General features: G+C 63.7%; 1 protein-coding gene across 3 annotated transcripts in view; it reads right to left on the bottom strand.

Moving 5' to 3' along the window:
• Positions 1-1,287: 1,287 nt before the first annotated feature.
• The window catches only part of GRAMD4 (GRAM domain containing 4), a 72,543-nt gene continuing 46,655 nt past the window's right edge, over positions 1,288-27,175 (bottom strand). For all 3 annotated transcript variants that reach the window (XM_028115362.2, XM_028115365.2, XM_028115364.2), the window contains 16 exons: positions 18,585-18,705; positions 14,634-14,695; positions 12,587-12,719; positions 12,001-12,026; positions 11,312-11,403; positions 9,882-9,973; positions 8,709-8,757; positions 7,957-8,028; positions 7,469-7,512; positions 7,283-7,392; positions 5,610-5,764; positions 3,899-4,043; positions 3,187-3,280; positions 2,772-2,856; positions 1,858-1,926; positions 1,288-1,486 (listed from right to left, as the gene is read on the bottom strand). In XM_028115362.2, the coding sequence (XP_027971163.1) occupies positions 1,382-1,486; positions 1,858-1,926; positions 2,772-2,856; positions 3,187-3,280; positions 3,899-4,043; positions 5,610-5,764; positions 7,283-7,392; positions 7,469-7,512; positions 7,957-8,028; positions 8,709-8,757; positions 9,882-9,973; positions 11,312-11,403; positions 12,001-12,026; positions 12,587-12,719; positions 14,634-14,695; positions 18,585-18,705 (1,454 nt within the window). In that variant the 3' untranslated portion in view covers positions 1,288-1,381. The remainder of the gene's footprint in view (positions 1,487-1,857; positions 1,927-2,771; positions 2,857-3,186; positions 3,281-3,898; positions 4,044-5,609; positions 5,765-7,282; positions 7,393-7,468; positions 7,513-7,956; positions 8,029-8,708; positions 8,758-9,881; positions 9,974-11,311; positions 11,404-12,000; positions 12,027-12,586; positions 12,720-14,633; positions 14,696-18,584; positions 18,706-27,175) is intronic.

Raw genomic sequence — 27,175 nt, 5'->3', positions numbered from 1 at the left:
TTGCTCTCTGTAAAAAATAGAATCTTCTGTTTCTTCAAAAAACAACAATCTCCGTGACACCCAAAGGACTCAGGACAAGCCGAGGAACTGGAGTGATGGAGTTGGAAGTGTGCTGACCAGGAGGGCGATCACGCTGACCGCCACAATCTCAGCCTGTCCTTCACAGAGGTCACAGGCCTGTCCCCAAGTGAACCCAGCCTGCAGACGGCAGCCTCCAGCCTCAGCCACAAGTGCACTGGTGTCCCGGGCAGGGCCCAGACTGGTGCTAGGTGCAGGGAGGGGGGCAGCTCGCTCCCACCCCAGGGTGTTGCTGGCACAGGGGTGGGCCTGCCAGGACCCTGTCAGACGTCAGGGGTGCGGACCGTCCGGCCCCAAGCCTCTGGGCTCCGCTCACGGTCACTCCCCGCAGCCGGTGACCTCCCGAGCACCCCCCTGCGCAGCAACCACGGGCAGACCGGCTGCAAGCCTGGCCCACCGTGTGTCCGGGCCACTCCCACCCCAGGCCCCAGGGCCCCCTCCCTCACCAACACAGGTGGCTTCTGCCGCGAGGCCAGCGCCAGCCATGCTGCGGTTGATTTCCATCTGAGAGCAACCCAAGTTCAGAGTGCCCCCCAAAGCCTTGGTAGATGGTCTACGGGGCTTTCCAAAGAGCAGAGTGTGAAAAAGATGTGCTTCTACCTGCGTACCACTCCACGGCCGCAGGGGCCGCCGACTCCGGGCCTCCTGGCGGCTGGTGAGGCCGAGATGGCCGCTGGCCTTCGTGGCGGGTGGGGCCCAGCCCAGCCCGCCTCCCGGCCCCCGCCCCCTGCGGACGGTCAGCACAGAGCCGGAGCCAGATCGAGCCACGGCCCTGCCCCGCCCCCCCCCCCCCCCCCCGGCCCCCAACACGCAGCAGGAGGCCTCGCTAGAGGAAGGAGGAGACCCACTGGCCGGTTCAGGGCGGTTGGTGAAGGCGCCTCTGAGTCGCTCATCACCGACATCCTTCACACCCGGGAAGAGGGACCACCAATGCTCCTCAGCTACGCCTTCGGTGTGGAGCTTCGGCCTCTGGAGGGCTGGGTGCGCGGCTGGGGCGGGCGTGTCCTGTGTGTCCTCCCTTCCGCTGGCCTCCGAGGGTCCCCTGCCCTCCGTGTCCACGTGGCCGTGAGACGTGCCTCACCCGTGAGATGGGCGGGCACCGCCTGAGGGCCCCAACCCCTGCGTGAAGGGGTCCGTGAAACGCGGGGTGAACACAATAAAAACCACAGATCGAGGGGAATTATTGCAAAAGATCAGGAGGATGTCCAATTGTTTTTCCACTATCAAATTGTTTAAAAAAAAAACAACAAAAAAACCAAAACCAAAACAAAACCCTTCCAGCATCGTCCCGGGAGAATCAACACTAGCTGTCGCTGCCAGATGCCGCGGCCGCCGTGATTTTCATGTACTGGCTGAAAATGGTCTCGAACGCCTCGTCTCTATGCACCATGGCCCCGAACACCAGCGGCTGGCGGGTGGAGATGCCGTGGGTGACCCCGCGCAGCCAGGAGGGCGTGAGGACAAGACGCCCTGACACGCAGGCCTTGCCCGGCCCCAGGCCAGGTCCGAGCGGAGCCCCACAGGGTCCGGTGCCTAAGGGCAGACCCCCTCCCCCCACGGAGGCCAAGCCCCCCGGCCCCACCCACCTCCCCGCAGGCCTCAGCCCAGAACCTGACCCGGACTCGCAGTGGCAGGAGGCTCTGGTGGCCACAGCGAAGGAAAGAGGAAGAGAGGGGGCCCCTCGGGTCCCCAGCCGGTCGGTGGCTCCATGTGCCCCAGGATTTAGAGCCACACCCCCGGCCACCCTGCCATCTCCCCGGATTCCCGCCCAGCACTTACTTTCTGGGTTGAGGGCGTCGACACAGCGATCCCCATGCCCGAGCCCGGGAGGACAGAGAGGACCTTGTACTAAGGGACACGACAGCACACGGTCAGCCGGGGCCCCTCCCGGGATCAGGGCCAGGCCTGTCCCCAGGCCCCAGGCCACTCTCCCAGGGGCCCACAGCCAGCCAGCCCCACGGAGTCCCGCCTTCCTGACCATGAGAGGACAGACTCACTTCCCGACCAAGACACCAGACCTACCCCTTCCCCATCCCATCCTCTCCCAGCAGGCCCGAGTGAGACAGGGTCTCCCCGAGGAGCAGTGCGCGTCGGGGGGTGCCTCCTGTCCTAATGGCTGCACATCTCTCTGTGGGGGGAGCTGGGGCCCACCCCCGGCCCGGGCTAGCCTGTACCCGGACGCTCAGACCCCGGAGGCAGGGAGCAGGCGGACCCGGCCACCCTTTCCCAAGTGTGTGTGCCAAGCCCTCCTCTGGGTACCGCACATGCCCTGCCCGCTCCATGTGACCACACTCGAGGAACATGGGCTAAGGACACACCCGAGGTGGGGGGGGGGGAGCGTCTCAGGGCCGAGGGGCGGATACACAGTGGTGAGGGGGCCCAGGCGCCTGGGCGGGCCCACCTTGCTCTGCTCCCCCCTTCCCCCTCTGTGGGAAGGCACCTGGCGCTGACCCGTGAGGACGTGGGGCGGCCCGTGCTACACAGACACTGACGGGAGCCAGGGGGCTCTGCATGGAAGCCTTCTAGAAGGGGAGCCCTGACGTGGGTACCCCAGTGTCTCCAAACGGCATCACTCCCTCACTGTGAACACATCTGACTTCCAACTGAAGCCCATCAGCTCCGTGGCCCTGTGGCCCCTCTCCTCCGGAATCCTGAAGGCGTCACGGAGAAGGGGAGGGGGGGCCCACACTGACCTTCTGGATGTCTGTGATGTCCACCAGTTTGATGACCTTGTTTCTCTTGGAAGAACCGGATTTGGAGCTTTCGAAGCACAAGTAACTACGAGAGGAGAGAGGGCAGAGGCATGATCCAGCCATGGCACAGGGACGCCAGCCCGGGCTGCGGCCACCACGGTCCCCTGTGGGGCGGGCAGCGGCCCCGAGCAGAGAGCCCCTCCCACCTGTCACCACGCACTGGCTTTTTACAAAGGATTTCAGTCTGAGAGAGGGTTTTATCGCTTCTAGAGCTGACTCCACGGCCTACACCACATCTGACTCGTGTCCGCAGGCGTCACACATCCTGGGGCGTCCAGCGAGAGCCAGGACCGTCCCTGAGGCCCGTCCCTTCAGCAGGAGCGGCAGGGGCGGCGCGGCCCGCGGAGGCACTCACTTCTCCGTCACGTACAGAACGCCATTGCGGATGTAGTCGGTGGGCATCTTGCGGTCGCGGTTTATCAGGCAGCAGCGCCAGCCATTCTCACACACTAGCAGGGACAGAGGCGACCCATCAGCCCGGGCTCCTCAGAGATGCACCAACACGCTCCCCACCCCCCGATAAAACCCGCGGGAGGAAGGCAGGGCGCCTCCCGCCTTCCTGGAAAGCTGGGGTTTGCTCCGGCGCGTGAGTCGGCGGGGACTTTCGTCCCCTCAAAGGAGAAGCACATGGCTCCAGTTGCGCAAATGGACTGAACCGCGGCCATGACGGGGACGCATTTGCACGCCCTCGGTCAGCAGGAGGGGGGCAGGACGAGGTCAAAGCTTAGCTCTTTGCGGCTTCCCTCTGCGGCCCGCCAGGCGGTTGGAAGAGCCCAGCTCCCTGGGCGCCCAGCTGCCATCCACCAGGTCACGGCCGGGTGCGCGGGGGCCGCACCTGCTCGTGCGAGGCCCCAGCTGGGGAGCAGCTCTGAGCCGCGCTCTGCGGGACCCTCTGAATTCCTGCAGCGCAACCATCCACTGCAGAAGGATGGGTCCCCCCGAGCGGCCCAGGAGCACACCCGGCTCCTCCCGCCTGCCTGCCCAGAGCCGGCCCCTGCCGCCGGGCCCAGCATGGGGGCGAGCCTCCCACCCGGCCAGGGCGGGCCACAGACTCCGCGCACACGTACCCGGCAGCGGTCGCTCATTTTCCGTCAAGTTAAAGATCTCGTGGAAATTGCCTTTCTTGGTACCGTGGAAGCGGCCAGTGTCTTCATCCTTGTTGAGGCTGGCGGGCGCGCTGGAGACGTAGCTTCGGGAGGAGGCCGTCTGTAGCTGCCAAGAGCACGCATGTTGCCGTCAGCCACGCCAGCCAGGGGTGGGGGGCAAGGGACCCACACGGCCCCCTGCCCCGCCCTCGCCCAACTGTTCACACAGACGAGTGACGCACGGATGCCCAGATGCGGTGTGCGGACCCCTACGAGCCCCTGCCGGGGGCCGCTCCTCACCCCACGAGCCCCGCTTCCTCCGGCGCAGGGAAGCCCCACAGCAGACGGGAGGGCCCCTCTTCCCCCAGCAGCGTCCCCACCCCAAAAGGCCATTCCGGAGCCTGCACCCCGGACCCTGGGCCGCCAGGTGCTCGGCACAGAGGCCATTGCAGGCAGTTCCGAAATCGGAACTGGCCGGGACATGGGCCTCGGAAAGTGACATTGAAAGGTCAGAGTCACAACGCAGCAATGCATAGCATCAGGTCCCCGTGGAGAAGAGGCTTCCACACGGACACCCTACCATGTCATGGCCTGACACCTGACCAGAGAGGAGACAACAGACACACCGTGACCAAGACAGGCGATGAATGGGTCCACGTGGTGCGAGCTCACACAGTGGCTGAGCCAAGCTGCGAGCACACACCCCTTGGCGGGGTCTCCCTCGCCCGCCGCCCCCTGGGCTGCCCACGGCCTCTCTCCCCTTCAGTCTCTCCTGAGTCTGGCCAACATTAAGTGGTCTTAACGCCCCGGAAGGCCCTGTCCCGACCACCCCTCCCGCGCCCTCAGGGAGCCAGGCTGTCCACCTCTGCACCGCCTCCCTCAGGCCCACCTCCACCTGCGTGACCAGAGCCCACCTGCTGGCTCACAGAGACCCTGCTGATGAGTGTGGGCTTCCAATAAGCTTTGTTGTAACAGAACCTGGGGAGCCTGACCCACACCTGACCCAGAGCTTCCCTCCCATCACCGGGTCACTGGACACCCTCTCCCGAGACGACACTCACACAACACAGCAATCTAATGTCACCTCCTTCAGGAAGCCTTTCCGGACCTCCCCAAGGGTCCTACAGGAACCCAGAACCTCCTGCGCTCATCTGAGACCCTGAGGAGAACACCTAGGCCAGCTTGTTCTCTATGTCCGGGTTTGCGGCCCAGGGCCCGGTAACCACCCACAAAGGCCTTCCACCATGAATAAAATACAGGCCCAGTACCAGCCTGTGGGCACGAGGTAGGCCCGAGCCTCAGAGCCGGGGAACAGAGGGCTGGATGGTAGCTCCCAGGGCTCCCTCAAGGCCCCCAAGCTCTGGGCAGTCATGGCCAGCACTCCACGCCCTGCCTGCCCTTGGCCTGGGGGCCAGCATGGCTCGGGCAAGTCCGTGGGAAGGTCTGAGGGGCTTTGAGGCGGGACGAGGCCTCCAGCCTGGCTTGTAAGCACTGCATGGCCTTCCCCAGTGGCCACCTTGCGCCCGGGGCCGCTGGGCCCTCCGAAACAGCAGTGCCAGGCAACGGGGAAATCCTCGCCGCACTGTGTCTGTTTCAAGGGCCCCACAAAATCGGAAAGACACCAGCTTCCCCACGCACTGGGAGCAGCAAGTGTGGGCCTGGGGGCCACTGCCCCAACCTGAGGCCAGCCTACCCGGCGCGACACGGCGGTGCTGGAGCGCTCCTTGAGCTGGGGGTCCGTGGGCAGGCTCCTCCAGATGATGTAGGGGGTGTCATATTTGGCTCGCAGTCTCGGGCAGCGTTTGAAGATAAAGTCAATGAGGAAAAACTTGATCCCAGCGTAGAGTCCTGGGGACAAGAGCAACAGTCCTGTTCTGCCCAGGGCACACAGCCAGCCTCCCCGAACCCGGGTGTGGCCAGCGCAGGGCAGGGGAAGCAAGAGGGTGAGGCGACCCAGGCAACGGGGGGGTCCACTTACATGTCTCACCACCCAGGACCCTCAGGTGGCTCCTGTTGATCACACCAACCTCGCAAACAAGCCCACCACTTACCACCCCCCCAGGATGACATGAAGGAAAGCGTGAGAGACCCACCCCCAGCCTGCTGCCCTCTGAACTGATGGGCCGGGAGCCGTCACGGCCGGGCCCCCCCCCCCCAACCCTGGGTCAGAGAGCTCGTGTGCCAGCCTGGGCCCCCCGAGAAACAGGATGAGGGCATTTCACTTTGGTTGGTGTCAGTCCTTTCCCCCAAGGCCACGCTGTCTGCCAGCCACTTGTCCTGGCAAGGCGTGCAGGGGGAGGGCCAACCGAGGCCCCAGCTGCATGCCAGGGGTGGTGGGCAGGTGGGGACAGCCCCCACGCTGTGCGACCCCCGAGCACAAGGTCCTAGCTCAGATTAGCCCTCCACCCTCGCCCCCACCCATGCAGTCCCCTGTGCCTGCTCCAGGCTGGGGACACCGAGGCCCCACAGTGGGTCATTACTCGGGGTCTGGCCTGGAGAGGAGGGTGCAGCTTCCTGGGATAGGTGACCACGTGGGTTGGGGCAGCCACAGGACCATGGCCTTGGCCTCAGGGCAGCCTCCACACCTGCTCACGCCTTCTCCCTACCCTGTAGAAGCCCCAGACAGGGGTTCAGTACAGCGGTTCCACGAACCCATGGGGGAGTTCAAGTCATCCTGCCACCCCATGGCTTGAAATACAGGCAAAGGCCACGTCCCGCACATTCAGACCTGTGGCCGGCGGCTCCCTGAATTCTGCATGCTCCCCACCCCCGAATTAGCTCTGAACACCCCGCCCCCAGGCTGCCCCTCCCATTCCCTGTGGGCCCCGGATGGCAACATCACCTACGAGCCCTTCAGGGCAAACCCTGAGCCCTCCAACTGTCTGGTCCATCCACGACTGGGGAGGGGGTCGGGCTCCAACCACAACCCAGGGCCCCCACCAGCCCACCCACCGGCCTGCCTCACGCCCCTCACTGCCCTGCCCACCCCACCCCGACCAAGGGCTGTTCCTGACCTGCCCGAAGCAGACTCCGCAAACCTCAACCTCTGCTCGGACCTCACCCCGCAGAATTGAGGCCACCGCCCCCCGTGACATCTCCACCGCTACGTCACTCCTCCCTCGGCCTGACCCCTCACGGCCCGAGCGGGCTGGCTGTCGTCCGTACCCAACGCCTACCAGCCCCTCTGCTTTGGCGGAAAAGCGGGGAGTCTCTTGGAAGCGGAGGATGAGCTTGTTCGAGGTGTGCGCTAAGCCGGCCTCCGGACGCCTGTGCGTCTGCGGACATCCTGGTGGGAAGCAGGCCGGGACCCCCGCCTCACTCCCTCGCCTGTGCGGCAGCCCTGGCCCGGGGCGCGGCGCCTCTTACCCACGGCCAGTCCCACCAGGCGGTAGGGGAAGAAGCAGGAAGCGAGGAAGGCCGCCCACAGCGCGACGTACAGCTTCTGCGTGATCTCAGGCTGGACCCACATGAACAGGCTGGAAGGGAGGGGGGGGCTCAGCCGGGGACGGGGCCGCACCCCTGACACCGCGGGCTGGGGGGTCAAGGACTTACTTCTTGATCTTCTCCAGGATGTCGGCCATCTTGCCGAAGAGGTTCTGTGTGTAGAAACCGCAGTCACCACAGGCCCCGGGACCACGGTCCACACGGTGACGATGTCAGGGGGCCGGAGGTGCCGCCGTGAGGCCACAGCTGGTGGGGGGGGGAGCGGTGGGCACAGAGCCCCGCTGTCCTGCCCAGCCACTCACAGGCTGAGGGCGGGGTGGTGGGTCCCCACGAAGCCCAGGGAACTGCACGGATGCTGGACCCAGGCCGTGTCCCTCCCAGCAGCTGGCTCGGCCCCGGCTCGGCAGGTCTCCCCACCCTCCAGGGTGCCAGCCGTCGGCCTAGACCCTCCCGCCAATTGGAGCCGTCCTGGGTGCTGCCAAGGGATCGACGGGCAGGCTGATGGCCGATCAGCTGACAAGAGACAAGCCAGGCCTGGGGTTTGGGGGCCAGGGCTGGCGCACAGACGTCCCCGGGCCGGAGCCCAAGAGCAGCACCTGGGCTTTCTGGGCGACATCCAGCACGAGCTGGAACTTCTCAGACACAGTCAAGTCTTCCTTTGGAGGCTCCTGCAGCCAAAGCGGAGAGAGAATTTCCACCAGAATTTAGCAGCCTCGCAGCCCCGGGAGCAGGTCGCTGTGCTCCCCGCCCCGCCCCACAGCAGGGGCCGGCTGTCCCAGCGGATGCCCCCCTGGTGCCTGAGAGGGTGGGTGGGCAGTGGCAGCCCCCAAGCCAGCGGGGAGTCACGCTTCAATGGCTCATCTGCAAAGGTGCGTCCGAGACCACGTAGCCCTCTACCCCTCACTTTGCATGGAGAGAAAATGAGGCAGAAGGGGGGCGTGACCTCCTCCTGTTTGAGTTCATTCAACGAGAACCTCCCAAGGGCCTCCTGGGTGCTGGGGCCCAGCGGACCGCAGCTTGCTGAGCCCTGCACTACTCACCCTCCGGTCCCGGAGGCCCCCGGGTGCCCCCCGCAGCATATCATCCCCACTGGGAGGGAGGACAGGCCAGGGCATGGCGACCTGCTTCCCCTGCAGCCCAGCTGGGGCCAGCAAGGGGCACTGGGGGTGTCAGCCGGCAGGGGGTCAGAGTGTGGCCGTCCAGGGCTCCGTGCTGGGGGGTGGCTGGCCTTCTGCTCCCTGACTCTACTTGCCAGGCAGGGCTCCCCCGGGCACCCACCCAGCTGCATCCAGATGCTCGGGGAGGCTGACCGGGTGGAGACAGAGACCTTCACCCTCCCAGGACTTACCACTGGTTCAGAGACTTCAGGCACGATGCTCCACTGTATCCTCCAGCCCCTGCAAGGAGACCGTCACACTCCTTTCACAGAGGGACGACATCGAATCCCCAGCCCTGTGCCCCCGACGGGAAGGAGCGCAGGACAGAAGGGGCTTCAGAACCCCTCTGTTTGCAGCCAAGACCTCCAGGGCTGCTCCCTGGCTCTTGAGGATGGACAGTTCAAGGTCACCCTCACGGGCCCCTCCCCTGAGGGCCCAGAGGTGGAACAGATAGGTCTTTCAAAAGAACTCAGCAAAATAGTAATGGCGAGTACTTTCACTAATCACACCTAGTCTGGGCACAGATAACCCCTTCCTGGGTATGTAAAGATATTCTTCCCTACAAAAAACATTTTCAAATGAAGCAACTTAAGCAGGCAGAAAAACGCACCCAGGAAAATTGTATGTTAACAGTGTGAACTGGGGAACAGCTGAGTACAAAGCGGACTGCAGGAGGGGCGCCTAGGTGGCTGAGTCGGTTAAGTGTCCGTCTTCAGTTCAGGTCACGATCTGAGGGTCCTGGGATCCAGCCCTGTGTCGGGCTCCCTGCTCAGCAGGAGTCTGCTTCTCCCTCTGCCTCCGCCCCTTCCCCTGCTTATGCTCATTCTCTAATGAATGAATAAATAAAATCTTAAAAAAAAAAAAATCGGACTGCTGGGGCCCTCCTCAGGCCTGCCGTGGGGCCGAAGTTCACTGCTGGTGCAGCCGCGGGTGCAGACAGACCAGGCAGCTGGGGACGAGGGGTTCTCCACAGAGACCCCCGGAGGGTGCTCACAGAGCACGGAGAAAATGCTGCTTGGGCTTGGTGATTTCAAGGACGCTCCCTCTGAATCCCAGGGCCTCCCAGGGCACAAAGACTCTGCAGCCCCAGCAAGCCGAGGAACAGGAGTGGCTGGGGTGACCCCCTGCAGGTGCACATGGGCCTCTGAGACAAACAGCCGCTGGGGAGTCTGATGACCACCCACTGCTGGCTCCCGCAGACCAGTGGGGGTGGGCATCCTCCTGGGGGCTCGGGAGCCTAGCCTATCAGAGGACCGCTCCCCAAACCCCCGTGTGAGAGGCAGCCCCGGCTCAGGAGTGCCACGGCTGTGTGTGTAGTAGGGAGACAGCCCTGCAGCATAAGCAGGACAAAGCAGCTCACCTACCTGGCTATGAGGTAATTGAGGGATAACCTCAAAATTGCTAGAAACAAGAACATGGGGATGGCCCAGCCATGCCACACGGCATTCATGTACACCTGTGGGTTCGCAGAGAAAGCCGGGGGGAGAGAGACAGTCAGGCAGCCTGACAGGCCACATCCCTCCCCGTTCCCCTCCCACCCCCTGCCCTCCGCCCCACCAGGCAGCCCAGCCATGCTGGGAGGTGGGGAGCCCAGGCCCCCAGCGTCTTCGCAAAGGAGGGAACGCATGACAGAGAAGCCCTGGGAGGAGCTGCTCTGGGAGTTTAGGGAGGGGGCCACCCCAGGGAGGCAGCCACTGGATGTGGCCTGGAAAGGGCAGAGGAGAACAGAGGCCCCTGCCAGCCCCAGGGGCGGCTCCCGGGTGCTGGAGCCCGCAGCACCACCAGGACTCAGCACAGCTGAGCAAGGTGACCGACCGCCGGCTGAGAAGCCCCTACGTGCCGTGTGCCAGGCCAAGTGTGGCTCGGGCCCCTTCCCTCAGGGCCCACCAGCCTGGCACAGAACTGCCGGCATGGAGCAGACGCTCAAAAAGGGGCAGAGAAGGGAATGCAGTGGGGTTCAGGCAGAGGCCTGGAAGGTGGGTCTGAATGGTGGGCACATCCCTTGGCGAGGACAGGCAGGACCCAGGTACCCAAGGCCTCAGGGAGCAGAGGGCTCCTGAAGGGTGAAGGTGGGGCCTCCGGGGGTAAGGGCGGGGCCTCCAGGGTGAGGGCGGGGCCCCGGGGTGAAGGCGGGGCTGGGGCCAGGCCACTGAGTCCTGCTCTAAGTGTGTGCAAAATGCCCGTCTCCCCCTGGGGCTGGAGCCAGGCTGGGGGCTCTAGGGTGGTCTCAGAACCTCCAGAATGCAGAAATGGGGACTTTGGGAGCTGTGGTCACCCCTCTCTGGCCTCAGGTCCTGGCAGGCAGGTGGGCAGCCTGTGTCCTCCTCCCAGTAACAAGAGGGTCTCCCTGTGCGGGGCTGGGGATGGCGGCCACGGGACCATCCAGGCAGAGCAGCGCCGTCTGTCTTCCCCAGAGCACACCCCGATGCCGGGCACTGCTCTCCCACCCTTCCCCAGGACTGCTGGCCCGCAGAGGCTCAGCTCGGCCTCCAGGCCACGGGGCGCTTGCAGGAGCCTCCCCCAGGCACCCAGTGGGAGGAGCGCACACAAGCCCCCCCACGGTCCTCTCCCTGACTCGTCCAGCAAGGCGGACTAAGGCGCGGACAGAGGCCTGTTCCTGAGAACGCTGCCATGGGGCTGTATGCAGACACGGGCCGGCCCCCGGAGCGCCCAGTGCCCTTGCCTGTTCCTTGCAGCAACCCCTCGACTGGGTAGCGACACGGTACCCACTTTCCAGACAGAAGCTAAGGTGCGTGTGTCCCCAGGAACTACCAGGGTACACGGGGGCACTCACGGTGAAGGCAATGGCAGACGTGTAGACGGAGTACCAGTCGGATAAGGCAGAGAGGTTCTTCACGAAGCTGGTGACGGGCTTGGCGCCGCGCTCTAGGGACAGAACAGACCACGATGAGGCCAGCGCTTGGGCACACCCGGAGGGCGGGGGGGGCAGGAGCAGGGGTGGGGGAGGCACCAAACGAGCAAAGGGAGCCCCGAATGACTCAGGCTCCTCGTGTGCCTGACCCTCTGCTGGCACTCCCCAGCCACACCGGGTGCTACGCGCCGTCCACTGTCGCCGTGGGGACACGCCAGCTATCTGCTCCCTGCCCCCCATGCCTGAGCCGCAGACACAAGAAAGGGGAAGCTGGGGCGGGGGTCCTCGGCATCGCCTGGGCTCCGGCAAGTATCTGGGAAAGCACCACCTTCACGGGGTCTCCCAGGCCTGGAGGGAAACTGAGCCCCCGGCTCGGGGCCGGGCGGGCAGTGCTGGCCCCATCCTGTCCTGCTCAGGATGGACAGGGCAGGGCCCTGGACACGCTCCCAGCGGGAGCCTTCCTCCTCAGAACTCCCCGGGAAGCCCTGTCTGAAAAGATGTCCCGTTGAGCTCAGGACTGCAGAGGCCCCCCCCCGCCCCCCACCCACACGCTCGCGGCTCAGGGGTCCCACCAGCTCCCACGGCCGCTCACAGACGCGCTAGGGACTCACTTAGTCGTCTCATGTTTTCTGTCAACCTAAGAGAGGGAGAGAGAGAGGTGAGCACCAGCTCCTGAGCCCCGCGTCCCTGCTGCCCCCACCACGGAGCTCTGCTGGCACGTGGGGAGCAAAGCGCGACCGGAGACGCAGGGGCCACGCCAGGGGCCATGTCGCCACTGCTCCCTAACTTGGGGCAGGGGGTCCTCACCTACAGAACTGTCCCTGGTCTCCTGCCCACGTCCCCTGAACCTGAGTCCCCCAGAGCCTACAACACGGCCTGGCACAGGGAGCTGTTCACTGAGAGGGTGTGGGACCCACGAGGAAGGCCTGGGCCGTGGGCGTTAAGCCCCCAGACCACCGTCCCCACACGGCGTCAGTCACAAAGCACAAGCACGAGCGCTGAGCGGGGGCACACAGCAGTGCCGCCAGCCATGGGGCCCTGCCAGCTGCCTCCCCGCCCCAAGGAGGCCCCTCCCCCAGGAAGGTGGCTCGGCCGGCCCCAGGAGCAACCCTGGCCGCAGCCACTTGGACACTCAGACACGGGCCTGGCTCTGACGTCCCGGTGGCCGCTCCCCCCAAGCTCCGTGAGGGCCCCCACCTCCGGGCGCTGAGGGGCTCCTCCGTCTCCACGGTGCTCTCCTCGGGCTGGAACCGGAAATCCTCCACGTACTCCCCAAACTTCTCGTAGAACCACTTCTGGACACGGGGGCACAGCCCCTGGCTGCGCCGGTCTGTGGGGATGAGGGTCCCAGTGAAGCCAGGAGGGTGGGGGCAAACGAGCACTGACGGAGGGGTGCGAACACGTGCTCCCTGACACGGAGCCTGAACCACTTCCATGGCGCGGCCCGGCAGTCACCGCAGACCACACGGGGTCTCCGTGGTCACACCCACGCCGAGCTGCCCTCCGCCGGATCCCAGGCCCTGGGGTCTGCGTCACCCTCCCTTTCTCTGGCGGGGGGGCTCACTCCCGCGAACCCCGTGGGAACAAGAGGAACAGCCAGGGGGCATGTGTGCCGCAGGCTGTGTCCTGGTGGGGGCCCCAGTGAAGGAAGTGGCCTCTGCTCACCACAGCCAAGACCTTCCAAGAGGGACCCACATCACAGACTCAGAGCAGGTGCTCTGCAGGGTACGGCGTCGCCCGCAGGGGGCGCTGCCCGCCACGAGTAAGGAGAGGGAGGGCACAGAGGTGGTCACGTGCTGGTGCTCGCCAAGGGGCTGAGGTTTGTGCGCACAGAGCCGAAGAGGCAGACCTCTCAAGGAGGGAAGGAACAGGGAGGGCCTGGGGGCTGCTCACCCCTACCTGGGGCGCGAATGTTTTCAGCGCGGGGCTGGGCAGGGGTGGGCAGTCACCTCGATGGCCGCAAAGCAGCCGTGGACAGGACGGAATCTAACAGGGCTGCCCGTGCTCCCATGAAACCACACTATGGATGCTGAAACGTGAAACCCATATCCTTTTGATTTCCTCCGACCATTCAGAAATGTAAAAACATTTAAACACGTGAAGTCAGACGGGGCTGCAGTCTGCTTCGCCCCAGGTCTAGGCCAGGCGTGCTGCCTGAGCAGACAGGCTCCAGGCACCACGGACCCCCTCGGCCGCCCACCCTGGCTGCAGGGTGGGGAGCATCGCACAGAGCACCCGTCCTCTCCCTCGGCCCATGCAGAGCTGACCGCACCAGTGACCACCGCTACAGAAAGGACCTCAGCCTGGGCACCCGGAGAGCTGGGGTCTTCCACCCTCCATTCCTCTGACACCTCCCACGTGTGCAGGAGACTCATCAATCAGGGGGCACAGCGGGGGCCTTGGGGTCTCTTGTGCTGCTCCTGGCATGGATCCTGGGTCTGGGGCATGGAGCCCATGACCCGAGGGGCATAGCTGCCAATCCCTCACCTGCACCGGCCGGCCTGCTGGTCCCGCACCGGGGTCCCCAGGAAGGGGCCACCTCCCCCTGTGGAAGGCAGGACCTGCCTGCGGTCCAAGCTGGGCCTCCATGTGGCAGGTGCCCCTTGAAGAGGCTTCGCCTCCTGGGTCTCAGTTTCCTCACCTGTGTATGAGACGGGCTTAATCCTAAGGCCCTTCTTGTGTAGCTATGAGCTCCCGGCACAGGCAGGGGGTGCTCGCGAGGGGTTAGCCTGTGGGAACGAGCCCTCGGTCGGGAGACGGGAAGGCCAAGCCCACCACAGGTCGGGGCCCCTAGAGAGCTGGACAGAAAATCCAATTTTGCTGCCAGGACAGCTCTAGGAAGGGCAGACGGGGGAGTAAGACAAAGAGCAGGCGCAGGGTGACAGGGAAAGGTGCAGAGAAAGGGGTTGTGCGTCCTGACCCGGGGAGGTCCAGGGCACATCCTGACCACGGATGGCGACCCCCACTGCCCACTCGTCCCTTGTCAGGACCGCCAGTCTCTGGACACGGGCCACCAGGTCAGTAGCCACCAAGCCAATGTGACGAGGGACACTACGTCTCTGTCGGGAAGGTCTGCAAAGGGGGCCGTGCGGTCTTCTTACGGGAAAATAAAACCACGTCTCGTTGAACGACTGTGTTCGCTGTGACAGCTCGCCGACTCACAGCTACAGACGCCTGTGCCAGCCCGACGGGCACTGGACCAGCACGCACCCCACCGCCCGGCCCGGCTGCCCGCGGGGCCTACCTGCTCCGTTGTTGGCCTGGGCCTGCCCCTTCAGAGGCTGCTGGGCTGTCTGCTCCTCAGATCTTAAAGACAGGGAAGAAGAAGCAAGAATCCCGTTACTTCCAAAAACACTGTGAGTGCAGGCTGTGGAAGGTGCTAGCATTCACAGGGAGCCTGCCGCCCACGAGTGTTTGCTTCAGCTCACGGGGCCCCCTCTGGGGGCTCAGTGCTCCGACACTGCTCACGGGGCAGGCCAGGCAGCTCAGAGCTGCATTCACGGTGGGCACGCTCTCTTCTGATTTTTTTTAATAACCAAATAAAAAAATCTCATAAATGTACCACTCTTTCCTCTCCTATGAACACATCTGCTTCTTCATTGTTAAGTTCAGAATAGTCCTTATACTAACTAACCAGCCTGTTGATAAAAAGATGCTCATCAGTGGACACGTTCAGCAAGCAGCACTCAAGACCACAGGCTGGGTGACCCCTTGTGCTGGACAGCTGTGCCCAGGTCCCAGCTCGGCCCATGCCAGCCACCTGCCTGGCTTCCTGCCCCTATGGCCCAGCCACCACAGACCACAGCACTCACCGGTCTCAGAGCGCTCTCCTGGAGTTTCTGTCCACCTGCCAGGCCCCAACTATTGAACCAGCTTTCAGCTACAGAGCCTGATACAGCTGGCCCAGCCCCCGGCCCCTGGGTGGAGCTTTGGCCAGGCCACATCTCATGCCACAGCCGACCCTCCTGCCTTGTTCTGCACCGGCCCGGGCCACGGATGCACCACACTGTTCCTGGGGCTCCCAGTCCAGCAGGGACCCCAGGATGCGGGAAAAGCGGTGCCGCAGGTAAACCTCAGCAGGGTCTTGCAGGGCCACAGAAGACTCTTCCAGGACACAGATGGCAGGGCTGGGAGACCCCTGGCCCGAGCGCACCCTCAAGTGCAGTGAGGGAGGGGGCGAGGTTTCTGCTCTACTCACACAGCGGGATTTCATGCCACCCTTCTGCGAGCCAACCTGATTTGCAGGCCTGAAACCCGTGACTGTCACCTAGAGCACGGAAGCCAAGCTGGGGACAAGCAGGGTGGGCGAGCCTGCAGCCTCACTAAGCAATGGACGGGGAAGACAACACAGACGTGGAGTCCTGGAAAAGGGCGCCACGGGCCAGGGGGAGGGGGCCAGGACTCCACGCCCGCCCCTCCCTGTGGCCAGGCTGCCCAAGCAACTGTCCACACCCAGAGCGACCACCGGCAAGTGGGGGTTTACTGGGAACAGGAGAGGGGCCCAGGGCACACAGGAGATGCCAGGACCCAGCTGAGTGCCTCCCATTCCCAGGCAGGAGTCACGGCCTCCGGACCAGGATGTCTGTGCCCAGCTTGGAGGTTCTGGAAGATACAGCCCACCTGAGAAGCACTAACAAACTGGCCCCACAACCCAAGCCTGGGGCTTGGGCACCAAGAGGATTCGCATGCCTGAGGGACACAAGTGGGGGCTTCCTGGGGTCCTGTGCTTGTTACTGTTTGGTGTGCACGGTCACTGGCTGTGTTTTTTCTAACACAATTCCTACTAGAGACACACAAGTATTTAGACCTTCTTGGGCTGCAAGCTGCCTTCGGGGAAGGAAGTCTGCAGGAACTGTACCCCCTTCCCATCATCCCAAATACGGAATGTGTAAGTGCCTGTTCCATGCGCTGAACAGAGGAGACAGACAGACAGCAGGGCAGACGGTGCGCCAGGACATTCCAGCCCACGACACTCGGGGCGTGCAGTCCCAACCGCAGCTCCCGAGGAGGCAGGAAGTGAGCAGGGTGACCTCACTGAATCAGAAAAAAGGGGCCTTGTATTTCCAACAACTGGATTCTCTGAAATGTTTCTCAACAACCTACGCTAATGTTCAACAATCAACCAAACAAGCCTGGAGTGGAATGTGCCTGAATTGCTTTTTAAAAGTCGGATTTTCTGGCCTACAGTCACCCGAGGCCAGAGGGCACCGAAGCCTGCAAGGAGCATGATGCCAGGGCCGGGCGCCGGGGTCACTCTGCCCCCGACCCCTCTCCCCGGGCTGGGGGCACTAGATTGTCACCAGGGTCCCTTTCATCCCACACCGTGGCCCCCAGTGAGGTTCAGTGCAGTGTGCCAGCCGAGCCCAGGAGCGGGACGGGCAGAGGGGCAGTGGCAGGCACGGCCCGACCACAGATGGTTAAGTCAGAAGGGCGGTGTTTCCATGCTGCTTTTGGACCCCTAATGAGAAAAGGCCTTTGCCTACTAACAGATAAGCTCCAATCAAGATGATTTTCCGGGAATTTTCTTTAAAACCAAACCAAAGGTTTACATAAACTCTAATTACCACGTTTCAATTCTGCAGCTCACCTGCAGCTTGGGGGGGGGGGTGTGCATATGTGTGTGTGTGTGTGCATGTGAAAGGGGTCCCCCTCCATATGCTCACCTGCCGGGGACAGCCCACGGCCACCCCAGACAGACATCAAGGTGACAAAGGAAGAGGTCATCACTTGCATGGAACCTGCTTCTCCCTGTACTTTCCCCTTCAGGTCTCCATTTCGAGAAGGTTCCTAAACCCCACCCCACGTACAGCAGGGAGCAGCCCCACAGTGTGCCCCAGGACCTTCAGCTTCCTCAGTCCTGGCCTGTTCCTTTACTGTGACCACCCAGCTGGTCCCTCTGCATCCTCAGAACTGGAAGGGGCTTTGGAGTGAGGAGGCTGGGCTGGGCAGGAGGGTGAGAAGCAGAAGGCGTGGGCCCTGCACAGAGAGAGGTCAGCTCAGCGCGAGCACCTCTCAACACCAGAGGGGATGTGCCACCTCTGGCCAAGGGCTCTGGGCAAAGCTGGACAGAATCACACATCGGCACCGGACAGAGCGACTTCTGTGGGGGACACGGTGCTGAGACATGCCACGGAAGGCTGGCTGTGGCTGGCGGGTGGAGAAGGCACCCACAGCCGGCCACACACCTGGGACAGCGCCAGTCCCTGGATCTCTCAGCATCCGTGGGTCAGGTCCCCGGCTGCACCCCTTTGCATAATGAAAACATCCACAGATTTCCACGTGTGAAGGATCATCAGGTAATGTGCGGGTTGAGGCCCATGTGCTGGGGTCTGGAAAGGGCTGCCGGCCTCGTAGCCGGGGAGGAACGTCAAAGTAGGGTGCGTCCCTCCCCTACCAAGTTCAAGGCCCCCACATGGAGTCCCAGAGAACCCCACAACAGCCCTGAGGGGACAGGCTGCCCAAAAGCACACAGGAGTCGTCAAAAATGCCTCCAGAGCACGAAATAAAAGAGCCCTCCTCCAAAGAGAACCAGATGTCACCAGCTGCCGGGGCTGACAACCACGGGTAAGACCTGACAGGAAGCCAGCGTCTGGCCGTGAAACAAGGAGGCACTTCCTTTCCACCAACTGAACCCCATGCATCGAGGCGCCAGAGTGTGGGTGTCCTCAGAGCCAGAGCCGGAGACTACACTGGAAAGTAACAGTGCCCTCGTCCACCGCACAGAGAAACCAGCTCTGGCTGGGCTGTCCCAGCAGTGGCCTCGTCTGCCGGGCCACCAGCCTGCAGGCTGTGTGGACGGACAGGGAGCCCCCTGGGGGTTCTACCAGGGCAGGGAGAGCACGGCTCTCAGAACCTACTAATACCCTGCGGGAAGGACCCGCTCCTCACCGGCAGCACCGTGAGGCAGCGGCCCAGCTCGTGCCGGCAGAGGCGTGGGGTGCAAGAGGCGGCCACACACGGGGACAGCTCCATCCCACAGCAGGGCCCACGTCATGCCCTCCAGAAGCTGGGGCGGCACCTGCCACCCCCAGGAAGGAGGGACCCTGCGGGGAGGAGGGTGACCATTTGTGGTGGGCGACCCCGGGGGTAACTGCGTGCGGCGGGATGGCACAAGAGGGGGTGCCTGCATCCTGTGGGGGGCTGGCAAGCAAGGAAGTGCCTGAGCGGGCAGTGGGGGCCTTGGGCCCCCCCTCACCTGGCCTTCAGCACTTCCTGGACCTTCTGCTCCAGCTCTATCCGCCGCTGCCGCTCCCGGTCCAGCTCCTGTCGAAGCATCTCTGAGTTGGTTTCTTCTCTCAGCTTCCGGAGCTCCTCCTCTGTAGGGGACAGAACCGCCAGGTGACCTGCGCTCCGCTCCGCTCTGCCCCTCCAGCGGCAGAGGTGCCGAGGGCAGGCTTGGTGTTCAGAGCACTTGGACAGAGGGCCCTGTCTGCACCTGCTGGGCTGTAGCAGCTCTCTTGCTCCTCTCTGGGGGGACACCTGCAGGGAGACTATTAATCGGGGCTCCTCTTACACGGTGGGGGTGAGAGCTGGGGCGAAGCAACAGTGAGGAGTCCTGTCCTAAACAAAACGGGTGCAGGTCACGTGCATGAAAGGCATCTCACCACATCACCGCCACCACCAGGATGCCCCAGAGAAAGGGATCCTGGTGGCACCTGGTCACCCAGTGGACATCGCCGGGACACACATCCGCACCAGGTGTGGTCCACAGGCCTCAGCCACAGAGCCGAGCCCCTGCCAGGGGCAGACGGACAGCTCCCACCACCCGGGTGCTGATGACCCAGGAGCACAGTGGGAGGGCAGGCAGGGGGCTCCTGCAGTCCGAGTGGGGACCTGGATGGGACAAATATCAAGACGACAGATCCCTGGGGAAAGCAGGTGGCAGGCTCAGCAACAGCCTTGCAGAGGCCCTGAGACAGGAGGGCCCTGGGAGCTGAGGGGAGGAGTCACAGATGAGAGGGGGTGGGGGGCGGGACGTGCAGAGTCAGAAGGACCTGACGTTTACTCCAGGAGAGGTGGAAACCAAGGGACACACAGTTGTAGTTTTTAACTGTAATATGTGATACTGATGGTCCCCAAAGAGGTCCCAACCTAATTCCGGGGACCTGGGGCTGTGTCCCCTGCATGGACAAAGCGACCCTGCAGACGTGATCAAGCAAAGGACCTTGAGACGGGGGGCTATCCTGGTTACATCCAGGCCCAGCGTAATCACCATTATGTAAACTCCTCAGACGAGGCAGGAGGGTCAGAGGTCAGGGAGAGGAGAGACTTGTAGGTGCCAGGCTGCTGGCCTCGAGGGTAGCAGAAGCGGCCAGCAGCCCAGGATCGCGGGCAGCTTCTCGAAGCCAGACAAGTCAAGGAGACAGATTCTCCCTGAGATCCTCCAGGGGGGACAAAGCCCTGCCAACATGTGACCCTCAATACGCTGGACTTCTGGCCTCCGGAATTGTAAGAAAATAAACACACTATTTTAAGGCCCTCGGTTTCTGGTGCAACAGCAAGAAAGAACTCCCACAGAGTGGAGCCCACACGGGGGCTCAGGTCTAAGTGGATGCCTCACTGCATTTGCACACACTGGACACCCAGATCCAGAGACAGCACACTGCAGGCCACGCAGAGGCCCCTACGCCTTCCATCTGACTCCATCCTCCGTCCATCCCGGGGGTGACCACCAGTTAGCATCCACGCGCAAGTGAGGGCTCCCGTTTCTGACACTGTATATAGTGAAGGTGGGTATATCTTAGTTTGTGCGGCTAGCACAAAATACCACGGACTGGGGGGACCCGAACAGCAGACCCTGATTCCTCCCAGTTCCGGAGGCTGCAAGTCAGGGGTCAGGGGGCTGGCCAAGCCTGGTGCGCGCCGCTTTGTGACGGCCTCACGCGGCAGAGAGAAAGGGCTCGGGTGTCCCCTCCTCTTCTCCTGAGGGCACTCACCCCATCCTGGGGGCCCCACCCTCACAACCTTGTCTAACCTTGATCACCTCCCGGGGTCCCCACCTCCTAACCCCCCATATGCTTTTGAGGGCACACAGACATCCGGTCCACAGCAGGGCCTGAGCTCAGGGGGCCGGCCCCAGCCAGGCTCTTTGCTGGGACACCGTGCTGACAGGCAAACTGCCTGCCCCACTTCAGCCTTTCTTGGGTGTCCCCACGCTGCCCAGCCAGCCTTCCTGCTCACCCTGCAGCCCATCCACACCGCAAAGCCCACACACACACTATTCCACGCAGCTCTTACGTGACCCAAGGGCCGCTCCGAGGCTCCGACCAAGCAGCTGTGCTGGGGGACGCGGTAGCCGCAAGCAGGCCCTGCCTACCGCACCGTTCCTAAGGCGCGAACCCTGGTCAGTGGGCACCGCCCAGGGGCACAGGACCCTGGCTGTCCTTGCAGGCAGATCCTTTGCCCCTGCCACTTGGTCACCCCACATTCAGGGAATGACAGCTGGCTGCGGGCAACTTTTTCAATTCTCAAGGACTATGCTGAGTCCTCTGCAAACCCAATTACCGAACGTTTATATCAAGATAAAATGCAATGGGGTCCATCTGGAAATCCTAGGCCATCTCCTCCGGGCCTAAGGCTCCTGTAGATGGGAACCCAAGTCACACTTGGGAATGGCTCTGTCTTGTTTCTAAACCGGGCACGCAGTGGACCCGCTCTCGTCACAGCCCGACGACGACACGGGGCTCACCCCCTCTCTGCTCTGCCCCCCATCCCGCACCTTCTGGATGTCAGCCCTGACTTCTGAAGGTTCTCTATCATCTCCTGGAGGGGTCACCACCCACGGGGAACAGATGGACCATGAAAGCGTAAGGGGCAGAGAGCCGGCTGCCTCACTGGGCTGGGCTAGGCTCCCCATGTCCAAATAGGACACAGGTACCTGGTGAGACGCCCCGACTACCCTGCAGGGAGAGGCAGGTGCAGGGGGGATGTGGCCACAGCAGCGCCGGATACGTGCCACGGCCCAGCCATGAACCCCCACGGAGAGTAACACAGCCTGAACAGACACCTCTCCACACTGGCAGGGCTGCCGAGGGCCAAGACTGTGGACCAGCCTCCTCCACAAGCATCTGTCGGAAGCTGATGATCGCATTTCCCCTTTTTAGCAAACAAAGTCGCCAAATGAATCTGCGGGGACTGGCCCACTGGGGCCCAGGCGGGACTGAAGCAGGCTGTCAAGCCCCGGGTGGCCACAGTCAGCAGTCACCCGTGACAGATCTGCGTCCCGCCGCTCCACAGCCTCGTGCACCGGGACGCTTGTGATGAACAAGCGACCCAAACAAAGGCCCACCCTCCCAGGGACGTGGGCAGTAAGGACAGCTGGCTTGGAGGGAGCCCTGCTGGCTGGGAACCTTCTCTCTAGGGTGGGGGCAGGGAGGTGCTCGGGGGGACCCAGCAGCTTCCTTTCTGGTCCTGGCTGCCTCATCAGACCTGGGGACACAGGGCTGAGCCCGAGCCCCCGAAATTCAGGCCAAGGTCAGTCCGGCAGCCAGAGGCCCCAGACACAGACGGGCTTACAGCACGACTGGGCGTGAGCAGCAGGTCTCCCTGTCCAGACAGCACAGGGGGAGGCTGAGAGGCCCAAGGTCAGAAGATCCTCCTGCCTCAAGAGAGCCTGCACAGCCCAGGCCACACCACCTGCCTGGAGAGGTCGTGGCTTGCTGAGTTTTGTCACTAACCAGTGAGAAGCACTGAGGGTTGCTGAGTGCTGGCATCCACTGGCTCAGTAAATATTTGGAGTGCTCAGGGCCCTCCTGTGCACCCACCCTGCGGGGACCCACCCCGCTCTGGGCACCTGCACCCCAGCATCCTCCAGCACCCTGCTGACCCTGCGGGGGGCCTCTTCCGGAGACTCATCGGGAGAAGGCCCTCTCCAAACAGGGGGCCTGGAGGATGCCATGCCAAGCCCACAGGGAACGGTTCCTCCTGGCTCCCACAGCATGGTTTCCCCCCGAGATCCCCTCCATTCTGGGGTGAAGCAGGGTGGCCTCCCATGGCCACGTTTCCCCTGGGGCACTGAACAGGGTCCATAAGGGGCCATGTAAAGGGGAGATCTGAGAGGAGGGGGTGGCCTCTGCCCAGTTAGACCCAGAAACAGAGCCCAACCGGCCAGGCAGCAAGGGAAGGGTGGCCAGGGAGGCAGGTGACAGGAAGGGCTGCGGGAAGCCCGGCCAAGGCCCCCCAGCCCTGCTGACGGAGCTGTGTGCCCCCACCCCTCTCACGGTAGCCAGCCAGGCTCCTTTACGGCTAAGGGGACCTGTGTCAGGCACGCCACCACACAAGCTGGGATGTCCTGCAACTACCCCCAAACCCATGTATTCTGCTGGTCTCTGCTCCTACCCTGATTCCCAGCTGCCCCCTAACATCCTCGAATCTAGCTCCAAACGGCAGTCAGAGGTTCCTCTGAAAGCCTAAGTCAGAATCTGCGGCTGTCTTGCCTCAAAGTCAGCAGCGGCTTGTGATGAAATCCAACCACTCAGCAAGTGTCCCCACTCCACCTCACCAGCTGTGTCTCCCTCTGTTCCTCCTTCGTCTTTGCCGCCGGGACCTCCTTTTAGGGCTTCAAATGCCCACGGTCTGACTGCCCCAGGACCTTTGTACGTGCTGATGCCCCTCCCCCATTTTCCCTGAGGAACCTCCCTGATGCTCCCCACAAACTGAACGTAGCATCTTGTCACGTTCTCTCATGGGTCTTGCTCTTTCCTGTCGGGGACCTCATGGGTCCTCCTCAGGGTGCTGGAAGGGCATTCTAGAGGTGACACAGGTCTACAGGGAAAGGCTCAGCAAACATGAACACTGTGAGTCTACATTCATCTGCAGGCGCCACTGACGCAGGCCCAGAGCCCCCATTTGCTTTACTGTCTATGGCAGCCCAGGACCCAGCCTGGCTCCAGGAGCAGCCCCTGAAAACATGGGGAACGGTCAGCAGGTGAGCAAGGACAGTGCACCAGGTTGTCACGCAACACGCCCGGCGGCCAGAGCAGAGGACTGGCCCTGAGCTGGACGGCGAGATGCCGGTGGCGGGGAAAGGGGTCGGCATCTGAAGGACCTCTGCACCCAGCCCCCATGGTTCAGGCCTCAGCCTTCCCCAGCCTGTGCCAGGGCCCCTGGGGACTCTGATCCTGACAAGTCCCCGCCTGTGATGCTCCTCGCATGCACAGCGTCTGCTGGGAGGCAGCAGGCGTACTCCGGAGATGGGGGACCCACAGCCCTAACATACTGTCAGCCCAAGAGCCCCAGCCCCTGCGGGGCCTTCCACTCAGCCCCCTGCGGGGCCCAGCTGCCTGGAGGGGTCACCCGCTCGCACACAACTTCCTCAGCAAACGCTCACGGGGCAAGTATCATGCACTGGGCCCTGTCAAGCAGGAGCACTGCCTGGCAGAGCAGCCACACCCTGGCCCAGGCAGACATCCCGGCGCGCCCCTGTGAACATAGCTCTGTGTATACCGGCCCCAGGGGGCGAGCCTGGACACAGCTCCCGCTGGATCCTGGGCCCCCTGGGAGGCGGGTCTCCTGTCCTGACACAGGCGGGGCCCTGGGACCCTCTTCCAAAAGGGCAGGCACCCCCTGGCAGTGGGAAATCTCTGTCCTCCTGGATGGACATCTCTGTCACCCCTGCAGGGTGACGCTCCACCTCCTCCCATGGGACTCCTTTCTGCTCAGTTTGACCCTCCTGTGGTGGGCCTGGCATAAGCAGGTGCTCAGCCGAGACTCACTGGAGTAGCCCGTGGATGAACCTCAGAGTGAGCCTCACAGTGACCTGTCAACCAACTGCTCATGGGCGGACAGCCCTGTAAAGGGGTGGGAGCACTCCTCTCCCAAGGGGGTGGCTACGGCTCGGTCAGGTGCCCTGGGGATGGGCTCTGTGAGCCACCTCACAAGGACCGGGCTCAGGTGAATGTGCAGAGAGCCAAGGTGGCTTCCATCTCACTGTCTGCTTTATGTGGGGACGGTGGGGGACGGCGGGGGTCAGTGAGGGCGGTGGGGGACGGCGGGGGTCGGTGGCTGCCTTCGTGGGGAAAAGAGAGGTAAGGCACTTCATGTTACAACAGCCTTGCTCCTGGGCGCCCCGGCTGGGGGTTCTGGTGCTTCCCCGTCCGCTCCTCTGAGGGCCAACACCCACACGCAACCCCAGAGCCTCCGTGGATCTCAGCTCCGTCTGAAGGTCAAGGCAGCCCCAGACGCCTCCTCCGTCACAGACCCTCGGCCCCCCCGCCAGCATCGGCGGGAAGCCACACTTTCCTTAACGTGGCCACCCCCAAACTCCCTTCCCCGTGACGCTCACCTGCGAGAGCTCCGCGTGCGGCCGGGTTCCACCACGTGGCGGCCTCCAGCCCGGCCCATGGGAACACGTGTGGACACACAGAGCCCCTCCCCGAGCCCCCCGCGGGGGCGCTGAGCAGGCAGGCTCTCAACCGCAGGCAATGTCAGAGACGCGGGGGCCCAGGCGGCCAGGAGCCGTGTCCCCTTGACCGGGGCCTCCCCGACGATGCCCCCCGGCCCGCCCAGCCCTTCCCCCGGTGGAGGCCGGCACCTCAGCCCCGGAGCTGCCCCCCCAACGCACCGGCCGGAGCAGAGACAGACGCCCTCCTTCCTCCCCCAGACCCCCCCCCGCCCTCACCCCCGTGCCCCCGCCACGAAGCCCACCCACCAGCCAGAGCCAACCCGAGGCCGCAGCCCCGCAAACGTGCTCGTCCCCCTTCCGGGCGAAGCCGCGAGGAGACTTCCTCCTTTTCCGGAGCCTCCTTTCCTGGTGGCACAGCCAGCCCCAGAAATAAAACCAACTAGCATTTCTGGCCAGTTCCCTCCCGAGATGAGTTCTCGCTTTTGCTGAGCAAACGGCTCGAGGCCAGCGCCTCCCTCCCCAAAGCCTGGGACCCCCTGACTCGACCCAGTGACAGGCATCCTGCCCGCTCCCCTCGCAGTGACGTGTTTAGTCATCGTGGTGCACGGAGCACAGGATGAGGCAGCACACGGCCCGGTCGTCGATGTCTCTCTCCTCTGACGCGGGAACAGGGGGGCCCACTTCCTGCTGAGCAGAAACTGCGCGGCTAGTCATTCAAAAGGTGGCCGGTCCCACCGACCTCCCACCCACGGGGTCAGGGACACGACAGGGACGGGGCGGGAGAGGGAGGGGACTGGAGGGGGGCGGGAGGGGGGCGGGGATGGGAGGGGGAGGGGGACGGGAGGGGGATGGGGGCGGGAGGGGGGCGGGGATGGGAGGGGGGCGGGGGCGGGAGGGGGATGGGGGCGGGAGGGGGGCGGGGATGGGGGGGCGGGGGCGGGAGGGGGATGGGGGCGGGAGGGGGGCGGGGATGGGAGGGGGGCGGGGGACGGGAGGGGGAAGGGAGGCGGAGGGGGGCAGGAGGGGGAAGGGAGGGGGAGGGGGACGGGATGGGACGTGGAGCTGTGGCAGTCGCCCCTGACCTCCGGGGCTCTTCCCGACCACTCCCGCCGCAACACTCTGACCTCAGAGCCCAGGCTCCCCGCTCTCCAGCGGTCACCAGCCTTCTTCCTGCAGAGCCTGGGCCTGGACACTCCGCTGCCAGAGCGCCGGGCTCCCCGTCCCAGCTCAGGACCGCCTCGCGCCCTGAGCGCTCACAGATGCCGTGACGCGGGCCAGGCAGAGCAGCGCCCACCCCACGGCCTGCCTGGGACCGCGTGCACGCCCTGCTCCCTGGGTCGGGGGGCCCAGGGCATCTCCAACAGGGGGCGGGGGGTGGGGGGCGGCAATAAAGCGGCTCAAAGAGCCCCCATATTAATTCCCTATTGCTGCTGTAAAAAAAAATACAACACAGTGGCTTAAATCAACCCAAATTTATTATCTTAACAGTTCTAGAGATCAGAAGGCCTAAAACCAAGGTGTGAGCAGGGCTGGCTCCTTCTAGGAATATTCCAGGGAGAGCCTCTTTGCTGCTTTTCCCCACTTCTAGCAGCGCTGCCCTCCTCGGCTGGTGACCCCCAGCCACGATGACTCCACAGTCACATCTCTGACCCTCGGCCCCCCCCTCCTCGCACTCACGGTAAAGCCAAGAGAACTCCCCGCTCAGATCCTCAGCTCAGTTACAAGTCCTTTGTGCCAAGCAAGCTGACCACAGTCAGTCACAGGTTCTGGTGACCAGGTCGCTGACACTTTCGGGGGGGCCAGGATTCTGCCCCCCACATTCCTCCCTGAGACAAGACTCTGCATCCACGGAGGCCGTGCTGGCCCCAGGAGAGGGTGATGAGCCCCTCCGCCCACCTGGCCCAGAGAGGGCCTTCTTGCCCCTGGGAAGCCACCAGCTCTCGGGCTGTTCTGAGCCCCTCTGTGCCTCCACGTGGGGCAGGCTGCACCCAGCCTGCCCTCCTGGGCCCAGGACACCCACTTGTCCACATGTACCAGCAGCTAAGTGACAGGCGGGGTCCCCAGCAGTGGGAGCCCTGGGTGGTCCCATCAGACCACCAAGTCACAGCCCCGCAGGGCGGAAAGGCCGCTGCATGAGCGCTCACCAGGCCAGCCCAGGGCGCACAGCGAGGTTCCCAGCACAATGACTCACTCCCTTTCAAGGACGGGTGTGGCCGTGAGGGCCCTGCGGCCTCTGCTGACCTGGCATAGACAGCCAGGGGCAGTCGGAAGCCTGTGGGAGACTGCAGAAGCCAAAATGCCTGCCTGAGGAATGAGTCTGAACCCCCAAACCTTCTAGGATCCGAGGGCGCCCCTGGGAGAGAGAATCAGCACCGTAATTCATTAATTTCCTCCCTGAGCTCCTGTTGAACGGGATTGCCAGGTATGTGGCACCGAGGGAAACC

Source organism: Eumetopias jubatus, unplaced genomic scaffold (assembly GCF_037043125.1).
Source record: "Eumetopias jubatus isolate StellerSeaLion01/CBP00866 unplaced genomic scaffold, mEumJub1_p1.0 scaffold_8, whole genome shotgun sequence".
In the NCBI taxonomy this organism is placed as follows: Eukaryota; Metazoa; Chordata; class Mammalia; order Carnivora; family Otariidae; genus Eumetopias; species Eumetopias jubatus.
Note: the sequence above shows the minus strand (reverse complement) of the source record. Positions and strands in the feature narration are given on the sequence as shown.